We start from the raw sequence: 27685 nt of genomic DNA, 5'->3' as shown, positions 1-27685 counted from the left end.
GGGAGACAGCCATTGTTGGCGATGATTCTGCTTTTCATGTTTTACACCTCCTCTAGACACATCTTGTCACCTCTCTTTGCCTTGCACTGTCGTCCTTTTTGTCATTTAACCTCTCCCGCTTTCTGCCCTACCACAGATCTTCCCTTTTGGTCTTTTCCTCTTCTCCCTTCTTCTCCTGCCCTGATTAAAAGCTGTTACATCCCTGAGCAACTCCCAGTCCTGACGAAGGGTCATCGACCTGAAACGTTAGCTCTGTTTCCAAACCTGCTGAGTATTTCCAGAACTTTCTGTTTTATTTAAACCTGCTCCCGTTTTTCTCCCGCTCTCCCAAAGTTTGGGATTCGTCCTGGAACCTGTTCTGTTTTGTGGAAAAATAATTGTATGTGTCTTGTTGTAGAATGTCTGCCTCTGTTTAATCCTGGAGCAAACAAGTTTCTTTGAATAAATGTCACATTTAAATATTTTCTGACTGAATTTCTTTTCCAAAATGTGTTATTTGTGGTGAGACACCAGGTTTACCAATTAGGAAAACCTTGCTCCAATTAATGGCTGATTTCTCACTGGCTGTGGGACCTTGAGAGGGACACTCCATCTGAGCCTGGAGATTGTAACCATGGTGATTGTCTCTGTTTCTGTACTTGTCCAGGGTCAGCTACAGTGATATCAGCAACATTTCGTATGCGACATGTATCACATGCCTCATCAGATCTAAAAGCTGTACTCCTACCAGTTTCACCAGACGCATAACACTGGATTATGACGAACTTTCCTGGGTCAGTGTACGTGGCCCATGTGAGTATGTGTGTGCCTGCAAGGAGGAGATGCACACACTAACATGGGCAAAGGTGCACATATGTTCCACAAATAAAGGCCACTTTCACTATATTGTTTTAGCTTTTTATTTTGACGGTTGAAATATCAGCCATGCAAGTACCCCAGGAACGTTGTTGTGATATTCACCCTACTGACCAACTTCATATTCCACAGAATCACTACGCCATCCCATTTCACTTTAACAGTAAAAATACAATCGCAAGGTCATTCCTCACGCTTTAAATTCCCAAAGGTGCACCACAGATAGGATCTTCTCGCAAACAGCATCAAGTCTGGTGTTAAATTCATAACGGAGCAGAGGAAAGGGGACATCAGACTGAATGTAAGTGTTTTAGGCTGGAGAGGAGAGAAGATTTTTTTTCTCTCACGGGGATCTATAAGGCTGTGAAATGCACCTGTAATGTTTGAAACAGATTGTCAACATTTAGGGAGCATTTAGATAGGCGGGTGAAGGAAAGACACACAAAGGAATCTGGGAACTGGGTGCACTCGTGGGATTAGGATACCACTGGTGGAGAAGAAACACCAATGTGGACTTCTTGCAGAAGATGAACCACACTGATTATTTGTCTGGGAGCGTCAGATGCCTTCACAGGGTTAAAATCAGCAATGTACCACCGGTTTCAATAATGCACAAAATTAGCATATCCGTGGTTACCAACAGACATCGCTAGATGTCTCCACTCCTGCTTTCCTTGCCAAGGCAGCCACTAAAACTATAGTGTAACCATAGTGTCTACTAGAAAAGCCAACTCCATACTGGCCACATTCTTTAATTGGGCCAGAAATTGGCACTAGAATTAGCTAAAAGAGGTGAATGGCAAGATTCTGCTTCTGATCATCATAGAGTGAATGTCAGGTGAGGACAGAATTGGACTCTGCTGTGCTGCCCATCACTGTGAACACCGCTCAATGTCAAGGTTCATGCATGAAGAATAGTCCATGGGTCAGGTACTGGAGGCTTGTTGGTGCCTGTGGAGTCAGATCCCACAAGAAGAACAAGGAGGGAAGAGGAGAAAAGAAGCCAAAAATAACCTAGAAATAAATTATGATAATGCTAATGGACAAATCTGTCTTTCAGTTGTCGTAATATGTCTGTAAGGGATAGCAGCATGCCATCACTTTAAGGGAAGTGTGTCATGTGATCCAGCCTCAGTTTCACTTTGACCTGGAACAGAACACAGACATTCAGCTCTGCAGCTGTGACGTCTGCAAGCTTTCTGTCCATGTTTATCTGTTCACATGTGCCTAGAATCAATAGATGGACCCACAGCGTGTTTGCACAATGCCTTATGAGTGATTGGTGCCTTTATATCACCATAACACACACGTCATCAGTGACACTCCTCAACTGCATTTCCAACAGAAACTGTAACTCCTTTCTTGTCAATGGGGGAACTTCACTGCTCGCATAACACAGGAATCTCACAGAAACTATAGACGTTTGACCATCTGGGTTTATAACTCCCCGTAAATTCAAAGCACAATGAAAGAGAGACTGGCGTTTATATAGCACTTTTTACCACTTTGGGCCATCCCTAAGCACTTTACAGCCAATGAAATGCTCCCCGAACTGTAGTCGTTGTTGTGGAAACAAAACATTGCAACCAATTTGCTCACAGCCGGCTCCCACAAAGAGCAGTGAAAGAAATGACCATATAATATGTATATATTTTAGTGATGATGGTTAAAGGTTAAATATTGGCCAGGACACAGAGCAGAACTAGCCATTCTTCTTTGAAATCGTGCCAATGGACCTTTAACATCCAGCTGAGAGGCCAGATGAATCCTTGGTTTAACGTCTCATTTGAAAGATGCCATCTCGAACAGGGCAGTATTTCTTCAGTGGTGCACTGCCAATAGCATTCTCAAGTCCCTGGAATGGAAGGAAAATTGTGGGATTTCCTCTGGATCCTATCATGTCATTTTTGTTTTCTACCAATTTTTTGGAATACAAAATAGGGAGAGGGGAAGAGTTTGACATTCAAACAAAACTCAAATACTCAATATTACTTACCCAATGTTAATGGGTTTAATGTCCTTAAAGCCTTGAAGATAATATCAGGTGAGATGTTTCTAACTTTGTGGAGAGTGTTTGTAGGAAATCTCTGCTTCTGAAAGTTTAGTTCAGATGTTTGTGAGGTTGGTTTTGGTTTTGTAAATAAGCCCGAGTTCATTTCTGATTCGAAGGTGTGTGTTCTTTCTTGCAGCTGTCAAGTTTGGTCGGATGTCCAAGAAACAGAGGGACAGTCTGTATGCTGAGGTACAAAAGCATCGCCTGCAGCAGCAACAGCGAGATCACCAGCAGCAACCTGGTGAAGCAGAGCCCCTGACTCCCACGTACAATGGGCTCACAGAACTGAACAGTGACCTCAGCAACCTCTACATGGACGGGAACACACCAGAAGTGGGCAAAGCCGACTCAGGAATGAACAACTTCTATTTGGACATTCAGCCTTCCCCAGACCAGTCCGGTCTAGACATCAATGGTATTAAACAAGAACCCATATGTGAATACGCAGCAATGCCAGATTTCTTCCCTTACTGCTCCTTCACAAGCGGTGAAAGCTCTCCCACTGTCTCGATGACAGAATTAGGTAAGGTACCCCCACCCCAACCTCTGAAGAAAAGGGATGCACAACCACCAACATCTTTTTAATTATTATTCGTTTATGGGATGTGGGCATCGCTGGCAAGACCAACATTTAGTGCCCATTTTTAAATGCCCTTGAGAAAAAAATGTTCAGAACTGAAGCGAGGGACTGGGCTTTTAAATTAAAACAGGGGGCGGACCAGTCGGGATTGTGAGCTCATGAATTACGCTACCTGTGGGGCCTTCAAAAGACTGATCTCACCCATGTCATTGGCAATGGGTGGGGGAGTGTGTCTGGGGAGATGGAGTCTAAGGGGGATCTGTTACCATTCAATGTTCTTCTGCTGCTCCCCTCATGGTCAGGAGTAATGTTCCTACATGCTGCCGTACACTACACCCAGGGGTCTGTCTCAGGATGGAACACCACATCCCAAGATTTATATTGTTATCTTTTTAGAAAGGTCTTAGTTAGATTCATTTCCCGTGCTAGTTTTGAGCCTAAGATTATTTGTGTTTGTATCCGAGCCGGCCAATTAACAGCCTTAAAATATCACAGAACCACGGAATTGTTACAGCACAGAAGGAGGCCATTCAGCCCATCTTACTGTCCAAGTGAGCATTCCACCTAGCGCCATTCTCCTGCCTTCTCCCCATAACCCTGCCACCTTTTCAAATAATCATCTAATTTCCCCTTGAATGCCTCGATTGAACCTGGCTCCACCACACTCTCAGGCAGCGCATTCCTGACCCGAGCCACTCGCTGGGTGAAAATATTTTTCTCATATCGCTTTTGCTTCTTTTACCCTGTAAAATATGTAATGATTTGGTGCTGAGATCTGTACAGGATTCACTGCGACAAACTCCAAACGTTTTCAGGGAGTCATGATCTCAGATAGAAGAGTTAACAAATTTACCAGTGATATAAAAACACAAAATTCAAAATAAATGTGATTACTTTTGTTCCAAAATTTCAATTTACATTTTCTTCATTGATTCTGTATTGCAATATTCTCACTGGCCAACATGAGATAAATTACTTTTAAGAATTTAAGATGGTACATACCTTGGTTAAGGATGGTCTTGGAGACTGGACTTAGCCCAAGGGTGCATTTTTTAGCATTCTTTCTTGCAATGTGGACATCACTGGCGAGATCAGCATATATTACCCATTCCTAATTGTCCCTGAGAAACTGGCGGTGAAACACCTCCTTGACAACAGAGTCGGTTTCCAGATTGCTTCAGAGGGAAGCTAATGGTCAGCAACATTACTGTGGGCATGGAGTCACATGTAGGCCATACTGGGTGAGGACATCAGCTAGGTTTCCTTCCCTGGTGATGGCTTTTTGATGACACTTCCATTAGTCAGTATGTGACTAGTTTCTCTATTCCAGATTTTTTAATGAGCTGAATTCTGAATATGGCTGAACAAAGAGACATGTCGAAGCTTCTCGGCTTGCACTCATCAGGACACACCACAAGAATACCAATATGAGGGGGAAACAACAATTTATACCGTATGTGAAGAGAGTGCTGATAGGTTGGCAAGTGGTTTTACCATGGAGAATGCACCAGTGACGGTGACTGACAGTTAACTGCCAAGCATTGTTTGAAATGTATACCAGGCAGCTTGACCCTGATTGGTCAAGGCATTGTCCTGAGGAATGAGTCGACGAATGGCTGTCACTTATTTTGTTTAACTGAAACAGGCGCAATGTGTGTACGTGTTCTTTCTGCCTGCTAAGAACAGGGCCCCGTGTATTAATATATGTAGCTTCCAGTACACGCAAATGTACCACATTGTGAGCCCAAATGACAACCTTAAATTAGTTGCCAGTGTAATTCTTAGCACGCTAAGGATTATTTAGCAAATGTTGTCCAGCCATGGAATCACATCTAATGTTGGACAGTGTGTTTTGAGTTTTGCAAGCACGGGCTGGTTGGGTACAGTCTGTACCCTGCCCTTTGTAAACAGTAGCTGGGGTGTGCTGTTTGATACGATCCACCAGTCTTTGGGACGTACAGTCTATATATCTAGCATCACACTGGCTCTGAAATTCATATACCACATTACTCATTCGTGTGATGGGCAGAGCGTCTTTTTGGCTTGACGCAGCATCCTGTTAGTGGCAAATATCACTCGTGTTGATGCTGCAGGGTAGCAGCGTGAAACAGCTAGCTTCACCTGTTGCTCACATTTTTCAGATACTTTGCCCTTCCAGAGTAATCTGAGGTAGACTGGGCACTTTTCAGGGCCGAAAGTGACGGCCTTAGGCCCGGTCATGAGTGTGTGTGATATACAGTGTGAAATGATCTGATCAGGGTGGCCATTATCCCACAGGATGTCTTTGATGCCCCTATTTCAGCATCAAGCTTGGATCATGAGCAAATGGCTCAAGCCCTATTTACGAGGTTGCCAATAAACCAACCTTATAGCGCGTGAAGCTGTAAGAATCCCAACGTGTTTATTGACCAGTGAAGGTAGGCTTGTGGTAGGCCATGGTCCTGGCAAATTTCTCAACTAATACGTGAAGGAAGGGGAGTTAATTTGACTGCTCTATTTTAAAAGTGAATTTGAGCTCAGGATGGAGCCCTGTCAGTCATCATCACTGGTGTATCCTCCATGGCAATGCCACTTGGCAACCAATCTGCACTCCCTTCTCATAGAATATAAATTATTGTTTTCCCCTTATATTGGTGTTCTTGCAGTGTCCTGATGAGTGCAAGATGAAAATCATCGACATGTCTCTTTTTTCCAGCCATACTCAGGTCCTGAACTACCAAACGACGAAGTGAATTCTGCTGCTGCAGTGGGGTTCAAACTCATGTCTCTGGATCATTAGTCCAGACCTCTGTATTACTAGTCCAGTAACATAACCACTAGGCTACTGTACCAATATTTGAACATTTCTGGTGGACAATTGATTTAACAATTCATTGCCGATTTGGCTGGACCACATAAAACAGTATCAGGCCCTACTCTCCTCTACCAAAACTGTTCACTATTCCAGGATCATCCTGAAATGGAAAGATAATCCTCAGCTTTTCTTCTACAAACCATCTTCTGAAACCCCTCTCCCCCGCCTCATCCACCCTCACCTCCATCAACAAGTGTGAGGAGCACATGGGCTGCATTGTCACTAAGACTGAAACCATCTGTTCTGCCATTTCCTCTATCTTTTCCTGGTTCGCTCCTGTTTTTCCTCATAGCCACCATGAGCTCATAGTGTCCATGGCAGCCTCCTCCTGTTCCCTCACAGCCTATTTCCACCAAAGTGCTGACCACCCAACTTTCTGTTACACTGCCCATGTTACAATGTCCCCCTCCCCACCCACCCGGTACACTACTCATTGTTACACTTCATCCTCGTACACTGTAACCTGTTGCACTGGCATCTTTTACATTGGTTTCTGTTACAAAAGCGTATAACGTTGGCTTCTGTTATTGTTTGGGCTTTTGAAAATGCGATCTTACTAAGTGTACGACATAGCTTGCCATAGTCATGTGACTCTGCCATGAGGCAGGCTGACTGTCAGCTGCGATTTCTACACACTTCAATCAAGCCCCTCACTGAGAACACATTGAAGAAAGCTGCTGTCCTTATACATGAAACGTGGTGTCAGAAGATGAAAAAATATATATATTTTTGGACCCTGGAAATGAAGTGGAGGAGGCACTGAGAACCCAGGAACACAAAAGGCTCAACTCTGCAAAACGGCTGCTGAGAAAAGGACAAAAAGCAAAGCTGCAAGTAAACTATTGGTACAGAGAAGACATAGCTAAGGAAGCCACACAGAAAGGCTCAAAACTGCAGAAACCTACTGAAAATAGGACAAAGGAAAAGCTACAGATAATGGACAAAGGAAACACAGATAAAGGCTGCAAGTATATCACTGTGTGAGTTAAATGGCTGCAGTAATTTTTTTTACTGCCATCTCCAGTCAAATTGAAAAGTGATGCATGGAAGAACTGGCAGTTGTTCCACTTGCAATGACAAAACTATGAGATTGCAATAGACTTAATTAACAAGCCTGAACCGATAAGAGTAGTCACACTGTTAACACTGCTGGGGAAGGACTCCTACAAAGTGTTTACCTCTCTAAATCTAACAGATGAACAAAGAAAAAAGACGACAGAGATTATGAAAGCCTTGTCGCATATTTTGAACCCCGAGTGAATATTACATATGAACATTATGTATTCAACACTAGAGTTCAGAGTGAAAGCAAGATCATTGAACGAATGTGATGGTGGTAACACAGCTAGCAGAGTCATGTGAATTTGGACAGCTAAAAGATGATCTGATTCAAGATAGATTGGTCTTAGATGCGAGAGATCTCTCGGTGAGAGCAAGTTTGCTGATAGATGAGAAACTGATGCTAAAGAAAGCGATGGACGTGTGTCGAAATGTAGAAGTTGTGAAACAACAGTTAGAGCACATGTATAGCACACAAACCAGGAGGTACAATCTGCTGAGAGACAGCCCAAGCAGAAAGAGTGGAGCAATCACGGACAAAGGGCAGAATACAACTGCTGTGGCAAACAGCATGCACAGGGAAAGAGGGACTGCCCAGCATGAGGAAAGCAGTGTTTTAACTGCAAGAAGCAGAATCATTTCACACACAAATGCTTCACTAGGAAAAGCAAAACAAGCCGATACAGATGGCCACTGGAGAGATATCAGCAGAGGAGTCTGATGAGGAACTACACACCATATAACTTGGTTCAGTCAAGTTTATAGACAATAAATGGTTTGTGACTGTTACAATGATGGCCGGAGAGGGAGAGTATCAAGTGAACAAGCAATGTCAGACAGACACACGTCTGTCATGTAACATCATGATCTTCACAGACCTATGTGAAGTGGCTCAGCATGGCGATCTGAAAATGAAGCCCTCGAAAGTAAGGTTGAGGCTATATGATGGCACAAAACTCAGACCGAGAGGACAAGTTAATCTGAGAGTCCAATGTAATGGTAAGATGGAAGATCGGGAGTTCCAGACCGTAGATGGGACACAACAGCTGCTTATCTCAGCTGGAACAAGTCTAAAGCTCGGGCTGGTAACCATGAACATACCAACAGAGATTCACAACATGTTGCAGCACAAAACCATTGAGAGCAGAACGGATCCTAGAGGAGTACTAAGATGTGCTTGGTTGGGATGTCTACCAGGAGAATTTCATCTCGAAGCAGATGAGAGTGTAAGACTAATTCAGCATCTGCTGAGAGTTCCAACTGCCCTCAAGTCCAGCCTAAAAAACAAGATAGAAGAGCTGGAAAAGAGGGGAATAATCAAAAAACTGACAACTACAGACTGGATTAGCAGCAATGGTAGCAGTGAAACAAGGTGGAAAGCTGAGAATGTGCTTAGACCCAAAGGATATAAATAAAGTGCTGAAGAGATCTCACTACCCCATGCCAACCATCGAGGGAATTTTGCCACAACCTGCCATGGCAAAGCTCTTTACTACCCTACATGTGAAGGATGGTTACCGGCAACTGAAGCTGGATGAAAGCCGTAGCTTTCTAATGACATTATGGACACTGTTCGGGAGATACAGATGGTTGCGCATGATATTTGGCATTTCCACAGCTCCAGAAGAGCATCAACACAGACAGTATGAGATAGTCAGTGATCCTCCCAGAGTGAAGACACGGTGGATGATCTGCTAGTCTTTGGACGGGGAGACACGATGGAAGAGGCCATTGCTGACCATGATCAGAATTTCATATGACTGCTGGAGAGACCTCGACAGATCAACCTGAAGCTGAACAAGAACCAATCGCAATTGAAGATGCCTGAAGTCAAGTACGTGGGTCATGTGCTGACAGCAAAATGTCTTCACCCAGGTCCTGATGCGGTGAGAGCTGTAACAGCCATGCAGTGACCGACAGATGTGGAAGCTGTGCAATGATTTGTTGGATTTGTGAACTATTTAGGAAAATCTTTGCCTAATTTGTGGTTGGAGTGTGAATTATGCCAGCTCACTGCCAAGGATGTGCAGGGGCATTGGGGCACAGAACAAGAAGCAGCGTTCACCTAAATCAAACAACTGGTGACGACAACACCAATGCTGAAGCTCTGTGATGTCAATGGTGAGGTCACCTCGCAGTGTGACACCAGTGATGCAGTCCCATTTGCATCCAGGGTGTTGACGCAAACTGATCAAAGCCACGCTCAGATCAAGAGAGGGCCTGACTGTTGTCTTTGCTTATGAACATTTTCATCAATACCTGGCTTGGGAAAGACAGAGTAACAGTGGAGTCCAACCACAAGCCCCTTCAAAGCGTTTCTCACAAACCGCTACAATCTGCTCTGAAGCAGCTGCAAAGAATATTACTTTGTTTATAAAGATATCATCTGGACATGATATACAAGCAAGGGACACAAATGTACATTGCAGACATGCTGTTGAGAGCAGCACTCCCCATGAAGCAAGTTGAGGATGCTGCAACAGAATGCAACATTTCCCAGACTCAACATGAAGCAGCAGCTAGACATGACCTGGAAGCCATCAACCCAGAGACATTGAATCTGACAGCCTTGCTCAAATCAAGTGAACTAGCCAACACAATGCAACTGTCCAAGCACGACGAGAAGTAGTAATGAAAGGACTTCCAGAGAGCATCAAGGACACACCTGTGGTCACAAGAGCATATTGGGCGCACCGAGATGAATTGACAGCCCAAGATGGCATCTTGTACAAAGAAAGTAGAGTAATTATTCCTAAGGGGGTGAGAGGAGAGATGCTGAAGTGTATCCATGCAAGCCATCAAGGAATTGAGTCAACTTTGAGAAAAGCAAAGGTTGTGCTTTACTGACCAAACATGAGCAACGAAATTAAAGACCACATTGGCCAGTATGGTGTGTGTAACCAAGCTAAACAAGCTAGAGCGCCGCTAATGACACATTACATTCCGGATAGACCATGGATGAAGCTGGGAGTAGACCTTTTCAGTTTGGCAGGGACTGACTATCTTGACACTGTAGAATACTATTCTGACTACTGGGAGTTAGACCAGCTGACTTCAACACAGGTGTACCATGTAACATCATGACCCTCAAAGGCCTGTGTGAAGGGGCTCAGCATGACGATCCGAAAATGAAGCCCTTGTAAATAAGGTTGAGGCTATATGATGGCACAAGACTCAGACCAAGAGGACAAGTTAATCTGAAAGCCCAGTGTAATGGCAAGAAGGAAGATCTGGAGTTCCAGACGGTAGATGGGACACAATGGATGGAGAATGAGAGAAATAGTCGAATGCCTATCATTACGGAATTCCAGACATTGTGAGTGACAATAGCCCTCAGTTCACGAGTGAAGAATTCATCCAATTCACAAAGGATTGGGAAATTCAGCATTACACATCATCTTCACACTGTGCAATCCAATGGAAAGGCTGAGGCGGCAGTGAGAATCACCAAAGGACCATCAAGAAATTGAGAAAATCGAGCGCATACAAGGTAATCCTTGAGTGGAGAAATACACCGACTGAAGTCCTGTCCAGTAACTAATGTCACACCACACACAAACTACTCTTCCAATAGCTAAAAAGCGACTAAAACCAGAAGTAGCAGTAGGCATGAGTGAAAAGGTCAGAAAGGACAGAAAGCCAAATTTCAGTTTAACAAGGCTGCCAAATCATTACCAGAGCTGAGCATTGGAGAGCCAGTCAGGGTGCACGCCTTCAACACTCTCAACAGGAGTCTACCCACGTGGAAACTTGGCACATGCGTAGAGAAATTGTCACCTCGATCGGTCGCAGTGGAAGTGAACAACCAAATATACCAGCACAACCGCAGGCAAATCAGACCAACTAGCAAAGCTGCTCCTTCACAGCAATCGGGCGGTCAGGGAGAAGGGATCTCACCAGCTGTACTGAGTACAGAACTACCATCAATCCCAGAGGTCCACAAGTGCCCAATAACAGACGTGGAACAATAATAGTCACCAAAGCAGCAAGTGCCTCAGGAACGACACTCTCTGGACAAGGAACTACACCCAGCCGAACAACCAATGTCAATGTGCACATGTTCCATTAAGAGACCTGTATGGTTTAAAGGCTATGTGTGAAATGCATGTGCAGTAACTGTCTAGTAAAACAAACAGCTGTTAATGCATGAGAACAGTAGGTGAATACTGGGTAACTTGGGTAACTCACAGTCACATGGGATGCACATGTGTTTTTGATTTGCTCGCAAAAAGGGGATGTTTCTTTTGTTCGATATGAAAAGGGAGATGTTTAGAGTTTTGAAAATGCAGTCTTACTAAGAGTATTACCTAGATTGCAATGGTCATGAAACACTACCATGAGGCAAGCTGACTGTAGGCTGCCATTTCTACACAGTTCAATCAAGACACTGAAGAAGACTACTGTCCTTAAACATGAAACAGTTATATTGGCCCATGGCATTTTCCCTGTGTTATACTGTTCCAGTTACCCCTCCCCCTGTCTAACACATCTCCCTGTTACACTGCTGTCTGTCACACCGAGCTCTGTTACACTGGTGGGTGGGATCCGGATGCAGAAAGTTCTGCCCCCATTTCCAACAGGTCCCATTTTTGCCGGTAGGGGAATGGTGGTGGGACATGAATCACACAGAAGTGAAACTCGAACTCAGAAGGGCCACTTAGTGCTGAGTTCAAACAGACCCCATTTTGGCTATTGCAAGGGCCTTAACCCACAGTATGGGCATCACAAATTGATGGAGTCGACATAAATGCACCTAAATGGATAAGGTCTGTTTAACTGTATTGATCTGAATTTTGTTAAATGCCCTCTTCTGAGTTCACAGTTTGATTGGCAGTTTAAAGAGGCTATTAAAGGATTAGGGGTATGGACAGAAGATTGTTTTTATAAGTGATTAACTACTTGAGGAGATTTAAAAGTTTTAATGCTTTCATGAATGGGAGATTTTTTCACTATCAAGCCTATACGGTGTGAACTATATTAGGTTTTGAAAAGTTTATTTCTTTTTCATCTCCACGTGGCTCCTGAGGTCTGCCATGGTAGATAATTGATGAGTTGGCACTAAGTTGGCATGGAGGGTATTAGGAGCCATGAGAGATTGGGGTGTAAGAAGTGAGGGTTAAAGGACCTCAAATCTTCTAAAACAACTGAGACCAGGTCCCAGAGAACTGAGGCAGGCCTTCCAACCAGCCAGCCTTGACACTCGCCCACATCCATGTCCGCCTAGCATTGTCAGGCCTGGCTTCACCTCCCATCTCTCGTGCAAGTATCTTGCATTTTGAGATACTTCTTACCGAGATGTGTCCGGCAAGTCAGGAAACTTCTCAACTTGAACTACCCGCCTTATAATCCACCCCACTGTACCTGTTCCACTATCCCCATTATATGGTTCTATTTCACTGGCCCAGTTACTCTGGCTGCAGTACACTGCAAATCACTGAGCTGAAGGTTTGATACTTTTGGATTTTTTAAGCTGGATAAATATTTGAAGCAAGGGAGGGCACCAGGACATGGGGAGCCAAGGAAGGTAAGATTCATTTTCGATTGATATAGGGCTACAGAGAGAGCGGGAACTAGCCCAGGAATAGTAGGCTGAAGGGCCTCCTTCTGCGCTCTAAACATGTACAAAACTAGCCTCACGACAACACAGTGACCTCAGCAGCTCTGGGTTGCGTTTGTAAGTGCCTCATTATCAATTGGAATTTTGGTGACATCCCCTTGTTAAAGATTGTCATTGCTGCTATCAGTAAAATACCCTCTGCAGATTAATCTCCTGTCTTTCAAGGCTCTGAAAGCATTGTCTTAGAACTGTTGACTGCTCAGATCTGTGACCGTGGGTCAGTTTTATGGATGCTACATAAATCGCTGCACATTTTGCCCTGCAGAGCACCTTGCACAGAACATTTCCAAGTCCCACCTTGAGACCTGCCAGTACCTGTGGGAGGAGCTGCAGCAGATCACATGGCAAACCTACGTACAAGAGGAAGTGGAGATTTACCAGAATAAGGTAGGGGGAACAGGAACGGCCAGATCAAACGGTAAGCGCCACAGTTACAAGCGTCACTTTTCTCAATCAAACGTGTAAGTTCACACGACAATCCTTTCTGTGCAGCCCCGAGAGGTGATGTGGCAGCTCTGCGCAATCAAAATAACCGAAGCCATCCAGTATGTGGTGGAGTTCGCAAAACGGATTGACGGGTTCATGGAGCTGTGTCAAAACGATCAGATCGTACTCCTCAAAGCAGGTACTCAATCGTTGTCAAGTTACTCCTTGATCCTTTCCAGGTTTTACAGGCTGGAGCCCTTTTCTCCAGGAAAGAAAAGACTGAGAGATCCTTGCAACCATAAAAGTCTTTGGGACGGTAGATTTAGCCCTGCCCCAAGCTGATTTGGAGGTTGGCACTGGGGACCTCACCACCTCTGCCCCGATTAAACCCGTGTGGGAAGGCTCAGGACAGCCTTCCTGCCCTGCCAACAATTGAAGCCCTGAAGTGGGCGATTAATGCCCACTTAAGGGCCGCACCCTACCAACCAGTGGCAGGTGGGGCAGTCACTACACAGAAAGCCTGAAGAATATGCCTGTTGTGTTTGCTTGTGGGCTTCCAGGGGTGTGACCACCCCCTTGTTCAAAGGCACTCAGTGCCCGATCAAGGGCCCTGGCATTGGGAAGGGGAGAGCCAACTGAGAGTACCCCTCGCTCTTGCTGCTGACCCCCCTCTCGCCTCCACCCTGTGGCCCCCATCCCTCCCTCACTCACTTGTGGTTTGAGGTCCCTCGCTGACCCTGTGCCTCCGGTGGGTGCATTGTCAGCAGCAGCCGCCACTCCCAATGGCGCTGCCGGCACTGGACTGCTGCCGGCCTCTGATTGGCCAGAAGCTCTCACGGGTGGGCTTTCTGCTCCCGGGGTCATTGATTCCTCAGACACTGAGATGCACTTAACACTGGCGGGTCTTCCCCAGTGGAGACAACACCGGGCTCTCTCTCTGGCTCTCCAGCCAGCAGACGGGACCGCCATTGTCTGCATTAAGCATCGTCTGACATTTCACTTGTGAGGGAGACCAAAGCTAAAGGCCATAAATATAAGATAATCACTATTAAATCCACGGAGGAATTAAGAGAAACTTTTTAACTCAGAGAGTGCTGGGAATGCAGAACTCAATGGTTGAGATAAATAGGTTAGATGCATTTATCAGGAAACTAGAACACATGAGGAAAAATGGAAGGCTAAACTGATAGGGTTAGGATTATCTTTATGCTGATATGGTTAAGATTAGGGTTAGGCTGATAGGATCAGGATTAGGGTTAGGGTTAGACTGATAGGGTTAGGCTGATAGGGTTAGGGTTAAGATTAGGCTGATAGGATTGGGGTTGGGGTGATAGGATTAGGTTGATAGGATCAGGATTAGGTTTAGGGTGATAGGATTAGGGTTAGAGTTAGCCTGGTGGGATTTGGGTTAGGGTGATAGGGTTAGGATCAGACTGATAGGATTAGGGTTAAGGTTATAGTATTAGGGTTAGGATTAGGGTTAGGCTGATAGGGTTAGGTTTAGGATAAGGTTGATAGGATTAGGGTTAGGATTAGCCTGGTGGGATTTGGGTTAGGGGGATAGGGTTAGGATTAGACTGATTAGGATTAGGGTTAAGGTTATAGTATTAGGGTTAGGTTTAGGATTAGGTTGATAGGATTGGGGTTAGAGTGATAGGATTAGGGTTAGGATTAGATTGATAAAATCGGGATTAGGGTTAGGGTGATAGGGTTATAGTGATAAGGTTAGGATCAGAGTTAGGGTTAGGCTGATGGGGTAAGGGCTAGTGTTAGGCACATTGGATTAGGATTAGGGTTAGAGTAATAGGGTTAGGTTTAGACTGATAAAATTAGGGTTAGGGTGATAAGGTTAGGATTAGGGTTAGAGTTATGATGATAGGGTTAGGATTAGGCTGATAGGGTCAGGGTTAGGGTTAGGCTGATGGAGTTAGGATGAGGCTTTTTGGGTCAGATGAAGATGGGTAGGAAGAGGCTCATGTGACACATAAACACCAACATAAACCAGTTGGACTGTATGGTCTGTCTGTGTGCTGTGAGTCCTGAATAAGAGTGCTCATCGACTGACAACTGAGAACCCTCTTTTATTGCATTGGCGACGTGATGTAGTGACTCTGGAAGGACTGTATTTATTATTCATCCCTAATTACCCTGAGGGTATTAACACTCTCCTGCATTGTTTTGGACTGACTCCAGTACAGGTGAATGAGGTCCTGATGAAGTGGGCTGTTTGTCCTGCATGGTGACAACCTTCTTGAGCGTTGTTGTGCCCTTGAAATTGGGCAGCCCTGACTTAAAATGAGAGAACTTTCTCTATCTAAGACTGGGCCCCTTATCAGCCTCCCAGGCTCCCGGACTCCCAGGCTCCCGGACTCTCTGTTTCTGTGTCCTTTGTTTCCTCATTAGTCAAGAAGCAATGGATTGACCTGTGACTCTTCCCCAGATCTCTCGACCCAATAAGACTTCCTGTAAAACCAGCTATCCTCCTCCCTCCCCCTACCCCCTTCCCAAGTGAGGGTTCCCTGCAACTACTCACTACTGGCTGACCTGGGTGGACCATCTCATAATAATGGATGTGACTGTCTAATCTGCTCTCACAGACTCACATTGAAGGAGAATGTACTTCACTTACCAGATTGTTTAGATTTAACCTATGCCCCAGCAAAGTGACTGCTCTGGGGGCTTAATCCCTTGTAGGCAAAATTGCTTTTCTATAAAATACACCAAACTCCTCCTAGGTTAAAGGACCAGAAACCCTGAGATCTCCATTCTCCCACTCCATCCCCATCCCTTTTCAAATCGATTCTGGATTCTGATTCCCTCACTGTTTCTGGTCAGAAATTCCACATCCTAACAACCCTCTTCACAAGAAAATTCTCAGAATCACTCAGTCTTTTACTGATAATCTTAATTTTAATGCTTCTTATTAATGACTCATCAACCTCTGGAAACAAATTTTTCTGATATACGGTATCAAAACCATTCGATATTCTATCTGCTATTCTCCGAATCGTCTCTGTTCTAATGGCAAGTTTCTCTCGTCTTTCCTCATTAGTAAAGGGTCTTTCCTCTTATATCACATTGGTGAATCTCTTCTTCACTTTGTCCATGGCCTCGCCTATATTCTTAAAGAAAGGCAACTAAAACTGCTCACATTAGTAACTTTTAGAAATTTAGAATCACCCTTTGCTTTAGTTCTCCAGGCCCCTGTTGATAAATCTCAGCATTCCAGAACTTTTTATACAGATTTATCGACACGATCTACTAGATTAAACGATTTGTGCATCTCAATCTCAATGTCCCTCTGCCCCTTTGCTACTTTTTAAGGTTTTTGGCGTTTAAAGCATATTTCCTTTCTTCATACCTCCTCGAAAATACCTCCCCTCACATTTCTCCACATTAAATCTCATCGAAGATCCACCAGTCCAATACACTGATCCGTTGGTGTCCTCTTAAAACTCCCTTCCAGCCCTCTTCACACTTAATCACGCCCCTTATTATTGAGTCGTTTGCAAACTCTGATATTCTGCTCCACATACCTAAATCCAGATCATTTCTACTTATTGAGGACTGTAATGGTCCCAACACTGATCCCTGCCATTTGAAAAAACATTCATTAATCACTATTCTATTTTCTGTCCTTTAATCAACTTCCTACCCATGCAGTCTTAATGTTATTAACAAGCCTCCCATGCAGAAATTATGAAATGCTTTTTGAAAATACTTATTCAGAACATCCATTGCATTTTCCTTACCAAAGAACTCTGATAAATTTGTTAGACACAACTTTCCCTTTACAAACCTGTGTCCTGTCCTTACTGAACCTGATTTATGACAACCAGCCAGTTCTCTGGCACAATTCAAACATCTAAAGATTGTGGCCTGTGCCCCTTTGAATTTCCTCAGCATTCTAGGTTTCAGCCATCAGCACCTTTTCTACTTTAGGGTCTACCCATCTTGTTCAGAAATCATTCCTTAACCAGAGATACAATTTTTTTGTAAAAGCTTTTTGTCTTGCACTCACCAGGACAATTCGCAATGTACACACGTTGTACCTGTTTCAGCTAAACAAAATAAGTGGCAACCAGTCACTGGTTCATTCCTCAGGAGAACACCTTGACCAATCAGAGTCAAGCTGCCTGGTTTAGGTGTCAAACAATGCTTGGCTGTTAACTGTCAGTCAGCACCAACTTGTGAATTCTCCATGGCAACGTCTCTACCAATCAGAGTCCACCTGCCAATCAATCAACACTCTCTTCTCATACAGTATAAATTGATGTTCTCTTTACATTCGATTTTCCTATGAATTGTCCTGATGAGTGCAAGATGAAAAGCTCAACAAAAAAGGTCTCTTTTTTCAGCAATACTCATGTTCTGTGGTACCAAAAGACTATTCATAGTTATAATCTCAACTTGCTCCAGCTCCTCCTCTTGGCACCTTTCATTCTATAGATTTCAACGAACATCACCATTTAATATCTCCTCCACTGCATCGCGTTGCATGCAATTTCTCTTCTCATCTCTAGTGAACCCACCCTTTTTTTTAGCTATTATTTATTCTGTTTCTAAGTCCCTTTATTATTTCCACCTGACAGTCTTCCTTCATAAACCCTTTTAACCTTTTTGATCTTGTTTACTTTGATATATTTCCAGTACTCTGCTTGATATTTTGTTGTGTTATTATGCCAGGATATAAAATTTGCTTGTGTGTTAAATTTATTTTAATCAATATTCTCTCCTTGTCCAAGGAATTTCTGCTTTAGTTGCATCACTTCGCTTCTGATGGGGATATTTCTGATCCGTAGCAAACCATTTCTTGTTTGTATGTTTCCTATTATTTGCAAACTGTCTTATCTGTTAATGTTTCTTTCAAGTCTATCTTGGCTATGTCATTTTTATGGTCACTATTTACTAGGGGCTCCCCAATCCTTTTATTACTTGTCTTACTTCATTTCCTAAAACTGGAGCCAGTACTTCCTCTTTCCTATTGGACTAACAGACTAGAAAGCACTTCTGGGTGTGCTGTAGAAACCTTTCTCTTTCATTGCCACTTGGATTACATTTTCCCCAGTCTATCATTGGATAATGTAACTCACTTAAAATTGTGGCCATGTTGTTCCTATATTTGTCTCTAATTTGCCTATCTGCCTATCTCTTCCCCTCTGTCCTTTCAAATAGTTGGCAGTTTGTAATATGCTCTCAACAGAGTTCCTTTTTCTTAAATCTAATCAAATCAGTTTAGATTTTGCTTCATCTCCTATTTCCTCCTGTGGGAGGATCCAGAATGAGGGGTCTTTTGTCTTAAAATTAGTGCAGGACTGATCAGAGTGACATCAGGATACGTTTTCCACACATGCTCTCCACCAGAAAGCTATGGAGGCTGGAGGTCAATTTAAATTTAGTAAGGACAGGTCAACAGATTTTGTGAGGTGTACCAAGATGTGTGGTGAGTAAATAGAGTTGGGGTGCAGCTCGCCTGCGATCAAACAGAGTAGCGGAACAGTCTTGAGGGGCTGAATAGCCTCCTTCTAGTGCCATACTAGGATTAACACTTGCCAACCCCAGCTTTATCCCTCCTGAATATCCTGTAACCAGCAATGTTCAGCTCCCAGTTCTATTATTGCCTGAGTTTGCATGAGCACTTGCTGTTTTTTAAAGAAATTCTTTATCCAGTTCCATGATCGATCTTGGATTCCTGGGATTTTCATTTTAATGAGAAGCCTTTTATGTGCAACTATACTGAAAGCTATCTGCAAGTCCAAATGAAATATGTCATAGTTTTATAGTTGGTTTTTAGCCAAGGGGGATGGCAGCATAATGGTAATGTCACTGAGCTACTAATCCAGAGGCCCAGGCTAATCCTCTGCAGTCATGGGTTCAAATCCCACCATGGCAGCTGGTGGAATTTAAACTAAATTAATAAATCTGAAATTATGAAGCTGGATACATGGAGTAAATGGAGGAATAAATTAAAGTAATGGTGACCATGAGAGCTCTCACTGATTGTCATAAAAAAACCCCATCTGGTTCACTAATGTCCTTCAGGGAAGGCAATCTGCCATCCTGACCTGGCCTGGCCTACATGTGACTCCAGACCCACAGCAATGTGGTCACCTCTGAAATGGCCTAGCAAGGGGCAATTAGGGATGAGCAACAAATGCTGGCCTTGCCAGTGATGTCCATATCCCATGAAAGAATAAAGAAACTTCACATTGATTATCCCTGAGTGTCGGCAGTTGTTTTATTGTGTTACTTTTTTTTACCATTACCCACCCTTTGAAACTCTTTCAAGTTACCAACAGTCACAAATTGCAACTTCTTTCGAGTACAATCACAGTTCTTGGTTTTTTCGAGGAGTGGGACATGAACCCACAACCCTCTGATTCAAAGGCGAGGGTGCTATGAACTGAGCCACAGCTGACACCTCCCACCCACCCTTTGAACTTGCAGGTCCTTTTTCTAGATTCTTTTTCTGACCAGTAGGAGGCAGTAAGCTGCACTCTCTTCTCCACACCAATATTGTAAACCTGGAATCCCATATGAACTTTACCTGTGACCTCCTGAGGTTTATCATGTTGGACCTTAGCCACGTAAACCTATCTTTATTATTGAGTTGTCACTGTATCTCTCCCATTCTGCAGCTTTAGAATTAATTCCATTATTTTGCTTGTTATTAAAGTTTGGTGCGTGGGCCTGTGGTTTCTGCTGGAGCTGGGCCAGTTGGGTTGGGTTGGAGTTTGATGTGATGGGGTGGGCTGAGGGAGTTGTGCCCTGTCGATGTTTTATAGCCAGCAGTTGACACTTTTATGCAGTACAAGAAAATCTCTTTCACTATTACCCGTTCTCTCCTTTATTAAGTGAATTACCTAATACCGCAGTAAGGAATGGGAATTCACAGGCATGGCGGATAGGCTGAAACAGTTTTGGGAGTTTAACCCATTGCTCCCAAAGACCTGTCTCTAAGCCTGTGCTTTGTGAGCAGTAGAGAGGATTGTTGTGTACAGGTTTCCATATCTCCACTTGTCTTCCCCAGTTTGTGGGGAACACAGAATTAGGACTCTTCCCAGGAACAGTGGTATATTTTTACAGATATGTTACCAATGCCAATTCTGAATTTGTGACTTTTTCCCCAGGTTCTTTAGAAGTTGTATTTGTCCGAATGTGTCGAGCCTTCGACCCACAGAATAATACGGTTTATTTTGACGGGAAGTATGCTGGTCCAGATATCTTCAAATCATTAGGTAGGGTAGAAACGTCTCTTACTCTTCTGGAATAACAAATCACTTTGAGGCAGAGTCATTCGATATCCTAATCCTTTCAGTAGGAATAACTGCACCGCGATTGGACTGTTCGAATCACACGCATCCGTTCTGATATTCAGTATTCCTGGTTATTCAAATGTGGGTTTACCTGGGATTTAACCTTGGCAGAGCCCAACATTGGGCTTACGCATACACTCCGATCTAAATACGTAAGAAATAGGAGCAGAACTAGACCATCTGGCCCCTCAAGCCTCAAGATAATAGCTGATCATCGAACTCAACTCCACTTTCCCACCCGCTCTCCATATCCCTTGATTCCCTGACAGACCAAAGATCTCATCCTTCAACGTATTTAATGATGGAGTGTCCACAACTCTCTGTGGGAGGGAAACCCAAAGATTCACAACCCTTTGAGTGGAGAAGTTTCTCCTCATCTCAGTCCTAAAGGAGCCACCTCTTACCCTGGGACTGTGCCCCCATGTTCTAGATTCCCCAGCCAGGAGAAACAACCTCGCAGTGTCTACCCTGTCAAGCCTTCTTTAGAATCATCTTCTTCAATGAGAATGGGAACAGAAAGCCTCCTCCTTTTCTCTTGCCCACATTCTATTCCCTGCTGTACCAGAATGTGCTATAAGCTGAATGGTTGTCCCCTCTACATTTCATGATTCCTTTTCCTTGTCCAATAACCCCACCAAGACTGTCAGTAAACTGCACAGACCCACCCTCAATATCCCCCTCTCCCACCCCAGGCACATGGGGAAAATGGTGGCGGGAGTCACACAGTGATGTGTTGACTCAGAGGGGACTCCCACGAGATCATATTCCCTGAACTAGGAAAAGCCTTATTCATTCACAAGTTAACCCAAGGGGTTGTGATATTGTGTGTGTCTGAAGGCCGCTTTCAGTTCCTTGCCTCAGACGATTATCTCCAATAGTGCAGCCCCCAGTAATCACTGTATAACTTTCACCCTTCAGGCAGCACAATTCTGTAAGAAGCAGAAGTGAAAGACATGAGACCTGTCGCAATGTGAAAATGCTATTAATATAAACGCAGTCCATCAGTCTCAAGGGAACATCTGTATGTTTAAGTGTATTATGTTGTAACCTTGTAGGAGAGAGGCCACAGAGAGTGCTCGCACGAGCCAATGAATTCTTCTCTCTGACAGTTATGGGTTGAAATGAAAAATGAGCATAACCATTTGAAAAGCAGTTTCCACTGATTACAAGTTACAGCACAAAGTTATCCTCGCAATCCTAAACAGGCACAAGAACTAAACTCTTACATAACATACTAAGCTCAGGTAGCAAGCTCCATTTCAAAAGTTTGGCTGAAGTTTTTAATTTTAAGGTTTGTGTGTGATTGTTCACTGATGATTGCACAATGTTCAGCACCATTCGCGACTCCTCAGTTACTGAAGCAGCCCATGTCCAAATGCAGCAAGACCTGGACAATATCCAGACTTGGGCTGACACGTGGCAAGTAACATTCATGCCACACAAGCGCCAGGCAATGACCATCTCCAACAAGGTGGAATCTAACCATCACCCCTTGACATTTAATGGCATTACCACTATCATTTAATGGCATTACCACTATCAACATCCTGGGGGTTACCATTGACCAGAAACTGAACTGGAATAGCCATATAAATACTGTGGCTACAAGAGCAGGTCAGAGGCTAGGAATCCTGCAGCGAGTAACTCACCTCCTGACTCCCCAAAGCCCGTTTACCATCTACAAGGCACAAGTCAGGAGTGAGATGGAATACTCCCCACTTGCCAGGATGAGTGCAGCTCCTACAACACTCAAGAAACTTGACATCATCCAGGACAAAGCAGCCCACTTGATTGGCACCCCATCCACAAACATTCACTCCCTCCACCACCGACGCACAGTAGCAGCAGTGTGTACCATCTACAAGATGCACTGCAGGAATTCACCAAGGCTCCTTAGACAGCACCTTCCAAGCCCACGACCATTACCATCTAGAAGGACAAGTGCAGCAGACTCATGGGAACACCACCACTTGGAAGTTCCCCTCCAAGTCACTCACCATCCTGACTTGGAAATATATCACCGCTTCACTGTTGCTGGGTCAAAATCCTGGAACTCCCTCTGTAACTGCACTGTGGGTGTACCTACACCACATGGACTGCAGCAGTTCAAGAAGGCAGCTCACCACCACCTTCTCAAGGGCAACTGGGGATGGGCTATAAATGCTGACCCAGCCAGTGACACCCACATCCCGTGAATGAACAAAGAGAAGTCATCAATTTCAATTTGTGTAACTCATTAGTTAATCTGGTCACACGGTTTGCTATCTAACTGGCTGTGTGGTAAGTATGGGTGGAATTTTAATGGAACTATCTTGTTTCCAGCTGGGTGCCAGGCTTCGGATCGGGGACTCAGTTGTTGATGAAGCAGACTCTGTGCCCCACCTCCAGGTTTCCTGGCCAGTTCCAGAATGCGGGTGTGATGATGACCCACACCTGCCAGTGAAATAATTTCAAATAAGGGGATTGAAGGCCCAGGGGTCAGAATGGCTGCACCCTACACTGCACCTGAATGGTCCTGCAAGAAAAACAATGGTACAGAGACCTGGGAAAGCCTGTCCCTTGCCTCAATCCAGTCCCCTGACTCTTCCCTGGGGGTGATGCTGGAGCCAGCCAGGGTCTGAAGAGACCCATCGTTTGCCACAGGCAGAAGGAAGAGGCCAGCCCTATAATACAAACAGGCATGGCTGGAAGTTTCAGAGACAATCAGCAGCATGAATGTGGTCCCTAGAACCTGGATCCAGTGCTGCAAGGGGTTTAGTGACCCCGTAAGGCAGGAAAAGTGACTGGCATCCTAGTTTCAACCCCACAACCTGACATCCCCAGCATTCTCCTGCACAACACTCCTCAGAGCAATGCATTCCTTTCTCTTGAGGCACGCCCTCACACCCCAAACTGAACAGCAACTCTCACAGCCACCTCTCATCCAATTGACATCTCTCACCCACCCCTCACAGCCACACTCTCATTCAGTCCTCCGCACACAATCCAATTCTCTCACTCAGAACTCTGCTTAATTCTCTCCTTAGAGGAGGAGAGAGCGCACAACCCTGGGGAGAGGCAGAGAACCAGAGGTGCCATGCCATTGGAGCCAACCTGACTGGTGCAGAGCTGGAGGCATTGGAGGTCAGGAGGGCACAGAGTCCATGTATGTAGGCAATGGAGAGATGGGGGTCTCCCATATACCTAGTGACAGAATGAGATATCACACTGCCACTTAGCATACAACAGTCTCTTATGTTCAATCGGCGATAGATGGGATGCAGATTTCAGGTTACTATCAGACCTTATGATCTTATTAAATGGCGGATCAGGCTCGAGGGGCTGAATGGCCTACTCCTGCTCCTTGTTTGCATGCTTGTAACTGCTGTCACCACTCACTGAAATGTCAAGACCTGCACAATATGAACTTTGAACTCTTGCCCCATGTCAGTTTGAATCCATGTTTTTCACCTTCCACAGGTCCTGGAAGGGTGACAGAGGAGCAGGGGGAGTCCTCAGAGGACAGTGCACACTCTGAGAAAGCACCAACACAGCACTCATGCACGCCTTCCACCAATGGAGCTGCACATTTCAGTGGGAACTTCAGTAGAAATAGTTCAATTGTCACACGGTGAGGTGCACATCATACGTGGGCAGAAGTAGGTGCTGGAGACAGGGACAACAGTGGACAGTACCCATTAGAGGGTGCAGGCTGCATGCCCTGACCACATCCTGGCAATAGTACTGAAGGCTTGTGCTCCAGAACTTGCCGCGCCCCTAGCCAAGCTGTTCCAGTACAGCTACAACACTGGCATCTACCCGGCTATGTGGAAAATTGCCCAGGTATGTCCTGTCCACAGAAAGCAGGACAAATCCAACCTGGCCGATTATCAGTCTACTCTCGATCATCAGCAAAGTGATGGAAGGTGTCATTGATAGCGCTAGCAAGTGGCACTTACACAGCAACAACCTGCTCACCCTGTAACCTGCAGGCACGAATAAGGAACAGGAACACTCCAAGCTCAGCTAGATGCAGATGCTGAACCTGGGAGGGGGTCATCCACAAAGAGGAGGACACTTCTGGAGCAGCAACAAGAAATGTATGAGGTTCTTTCAGTAGTTCCAGAGGCAGTGCACCCCATTGGAGAGAGACTGGAGGAGTCCATCTTAATCATGAGGACCACAATGTAACAGGCAATTGCACTGATGTCTACCTCCATGGAGAGAGTGAAGAATCCGATGTGGCAGGAAACAGAGGGCATGCTGACCCAGATCAAAGGCTTACACACTTTGTCACATCAAACAGGATGGGAGAAAGCCCCCACCTGGCCATTCAGTGTCTCACTGAAGTTTGGCAAAGTTCTAAAGGGTTTAACATATGGCTTCACACACTCCGGTTATCTGAACTATGCCTGGATGATTCGGTTATGATTTGGTTGATGATTTGGTTGATGATTCGGTTGTGGGCTTCACTGCAGGCACCCTGGCCACGTCCTCAGAGGACGCCAGGCGGCCAAAATCATTCTCCTCCTGCAGCTCCATTCCACTCTGCAAGACACAGCAGAGTGTTCCCATTGTCCATCCCCCCGCAGGTACATACTGTTACCCAGGCACCTTCAGCAACACAATGGCTTGCTCAGTGATTGCCCTTATGGTTATGTGGCTCTTGTTGTCGCTTTTTTAAACATCAGTGGTAGGGTTCCTTACGGATGTCATGAGATGTTCCTCAGGGGGTAGCTTGTGTTTCCAAGGAGCCACCTGCTCACTCTGTGTGGAGGTGTGAACCCTCGTGGGGCCTGTGATTGCAAAGATGGCTTTCTTCAGAGTACTCTATACAGACATACACGAAAACTTTTGTGCTGTCACATTCTAGCTGAACAATGATAAATACTCCAGAATGAGCTATTATTGCCACTTGTGTGCAGTGTGCCTGTGGGAATCCAGTCACTGCAATCAATATGAGAGAGGCCTCTGTCTGACTGGCCTCATCAGTGTCAAAGTGCACATTAGTAGAGCCTTAGCAAACATGGCTTCGTTACCTAGGAGAGCTGATGGGCAGCTGATTGTAAAATCCTGCAGATGTGGGATTGTGCAAATACGTCGTGGGTTCACTTATTAAGAACAGGTACATGTGAACAGATATACATGGATAGAAAGCTTGAGGACATCAGAGTTGTGTCCTGCTCCAGGTCAAGGTGAAACTGAGGCCGGAGCACATGACACACTTCCCTTAAAGTGATGACATGCTGCTATCCTTTAAAGACATTTTACAACAATGTCACCAGCAGATCCCTGGAAGGAGCTGGAGGTGAAGAAATTCAGGGATGTGTTGACCTTGATGGCGACTGGCAAAGCATTGCCGCTTGCTGTAGGATGTTGCAGATGTCAACACTGAAAGCCTGAGACTCCTGAGGCACTGGTACTCCATCGTGTTGAGGAAGCTGATCCTCTGCCTGCCTACCCTGTCCTGGGGTATTACCTGCTTTGCGCTGCAGCTCTGTGGAGCAGCGTGTAGCTGCAGAGAAGGCAATCACTGCTGCTGTTGTCCCTCCCAGCGGCATTGACGTTGGTGTGGCTGCCCCTCATGTTCCTCATCAGAGCTCCATGCTGTTGCTGCAGAAGCTGCTCCCATGCTGCAGTGAAGACTGACAACTGGGAAGTGCAGATCAAAGTGGACCAGTAGGGAATAACTTCAAGCCCTGTGATCACCAGCCTCTCACATAGGAAGGACAACAGCTATCCAGTTTCAAACGTTAAAGACTTTCCAGCCTGTCAGTTACATTGATCAATGACTCTGTGCTGTCATCTCACTGAACCTGGCAAGCTCCATGCCCCTGGTGAAACCTGTGTGCTGGCTGTCAAAGCTAGAATTCTGGGTTAAAGGCACAATTAATTGTATATTTTAATAACTGACCCAACATGAGTGATCCCGCTCACCTCCAAAAAAACCCTGGAAAATGCCAGAAGTGGGTGAGATCATGTTGGGTTTCCAAAATGCCGACAATTTTTGGGAATTTAACCCATTCACTCCATACTGTCACATCTGAACCACTCCCCATTGGCAGTTAAAATTCTGCCTTGTATCTCAGCAGTTAAAACTATAACTCAACCCAGTCCAGATACGGGAGCAAGGATTCGCCGGACACAATCCAAGTTATACACTGAGATTTTCATTCTCTCACAGGATGTGGGCATCACTGGCTAGGCCAACATTTGTTACCCATCCCTAATTGCCCTTCAGAAGGTGGTGGTGAGCTGCCTTCTTGAACCGCTGCAGTCCATGTGGTGTAGGTACACCCACCGTGCTGTTAGGGAGGGAGTTCCAGGATTTTGACCCAGCGACAGTGAAGGAACGGTGATATATTTCCAAGTCAGGATGGTGAGTGGCTTGGAGGGGAACTACCAGCTTGTGGTGTTCCCATCTATCTGATAACCTTGTCCTTCTAGGTGGTAGAGGTCATGGGTTTGGAAGGTGCTGTTGAAGGAGCCTCGGTGAGTTCCTGCAGTGCATCTTGTGTTATTTTCCACTTATCAGCCCAACCCTAAATGTTGTCCAGGTCTTGCTGAATATGGACATGGACTGCTTCAGTATCTGAGGAGTCTCTGTTTGTTAGATTGATGCTCACTCTATACATATTAGGCCTGATCTTGATCGCTATCTTACAATGCACACCAATCTTTTAGACTTTATCCTACATCCTTTCGCTCTAAATGTTCCAGGCTGTAACTTGCTGGCAGTGAGAACGGATAGTGTGCAGAGGGCAAAGGGGCATCAGGAACCTCCATGAACAATGGGATCGACAACCAATGAGATTAAAATATTGAGAAAGAAACAGAGTTCCTAAAAAACAGGAACTGTGTTCCTGAAAAACTGTGTACTAAATGGAAACATGCTAAACGAAAATCGATTTCCCAGAAGAATACATGTCATTGGCGGGGGGGTTAC

General features: G+C 44.9%; 1 protein-coding gene across 2 annotated transcripts in view; it reads left to right on the top strand.

Moving 5' to 3' along the window:
* The window catches only part of LOC144670141 (nuclear receptor ROR-alpha A), a 181701-nt gene that overhangs the window by 132691 nt on the left and 21325 nt on the right, over positions 1-27685 (top strand). For both annotated transcript variants that reach the window (XM_078532609.1, XM_078532610.1), the window contains exons 4-7: positions 3045-3431; positions 13284-13405; positions 13511-13643; positions 20575-20682. In XM_078532609.1, the coding sequence (XP_078388735.1) occupies positions 3045-3431; positions 13284-13405; positions 13511-13643; positions 20575-20682 (750 nt within the window). The remainder of the gene's footprint in view (positions 1-3044; positions 3432-13283; positions 13406-13510; positions 13644-20574; positions 20683-27685) is intronic.

Source organism: Cetorhinus maximus, chromosome 30 (assembly GCF_964194155.1).
Source record: "Cetorhinus maximus chromosome 30, sCetMax3.hap1.1, whole genome shotgun sequence".
Taxonomy (NCBI): domain Eukaryota; kingdom Metazoa; phylum Chordata; class Chondrichthyes; order Lamniformes; family Cetorhinidae; genus Cetorhinus; species Cetorhinus maximus.
This window is presented reverse-complemented; position numbering and strand designations above follow the sequence as displayed.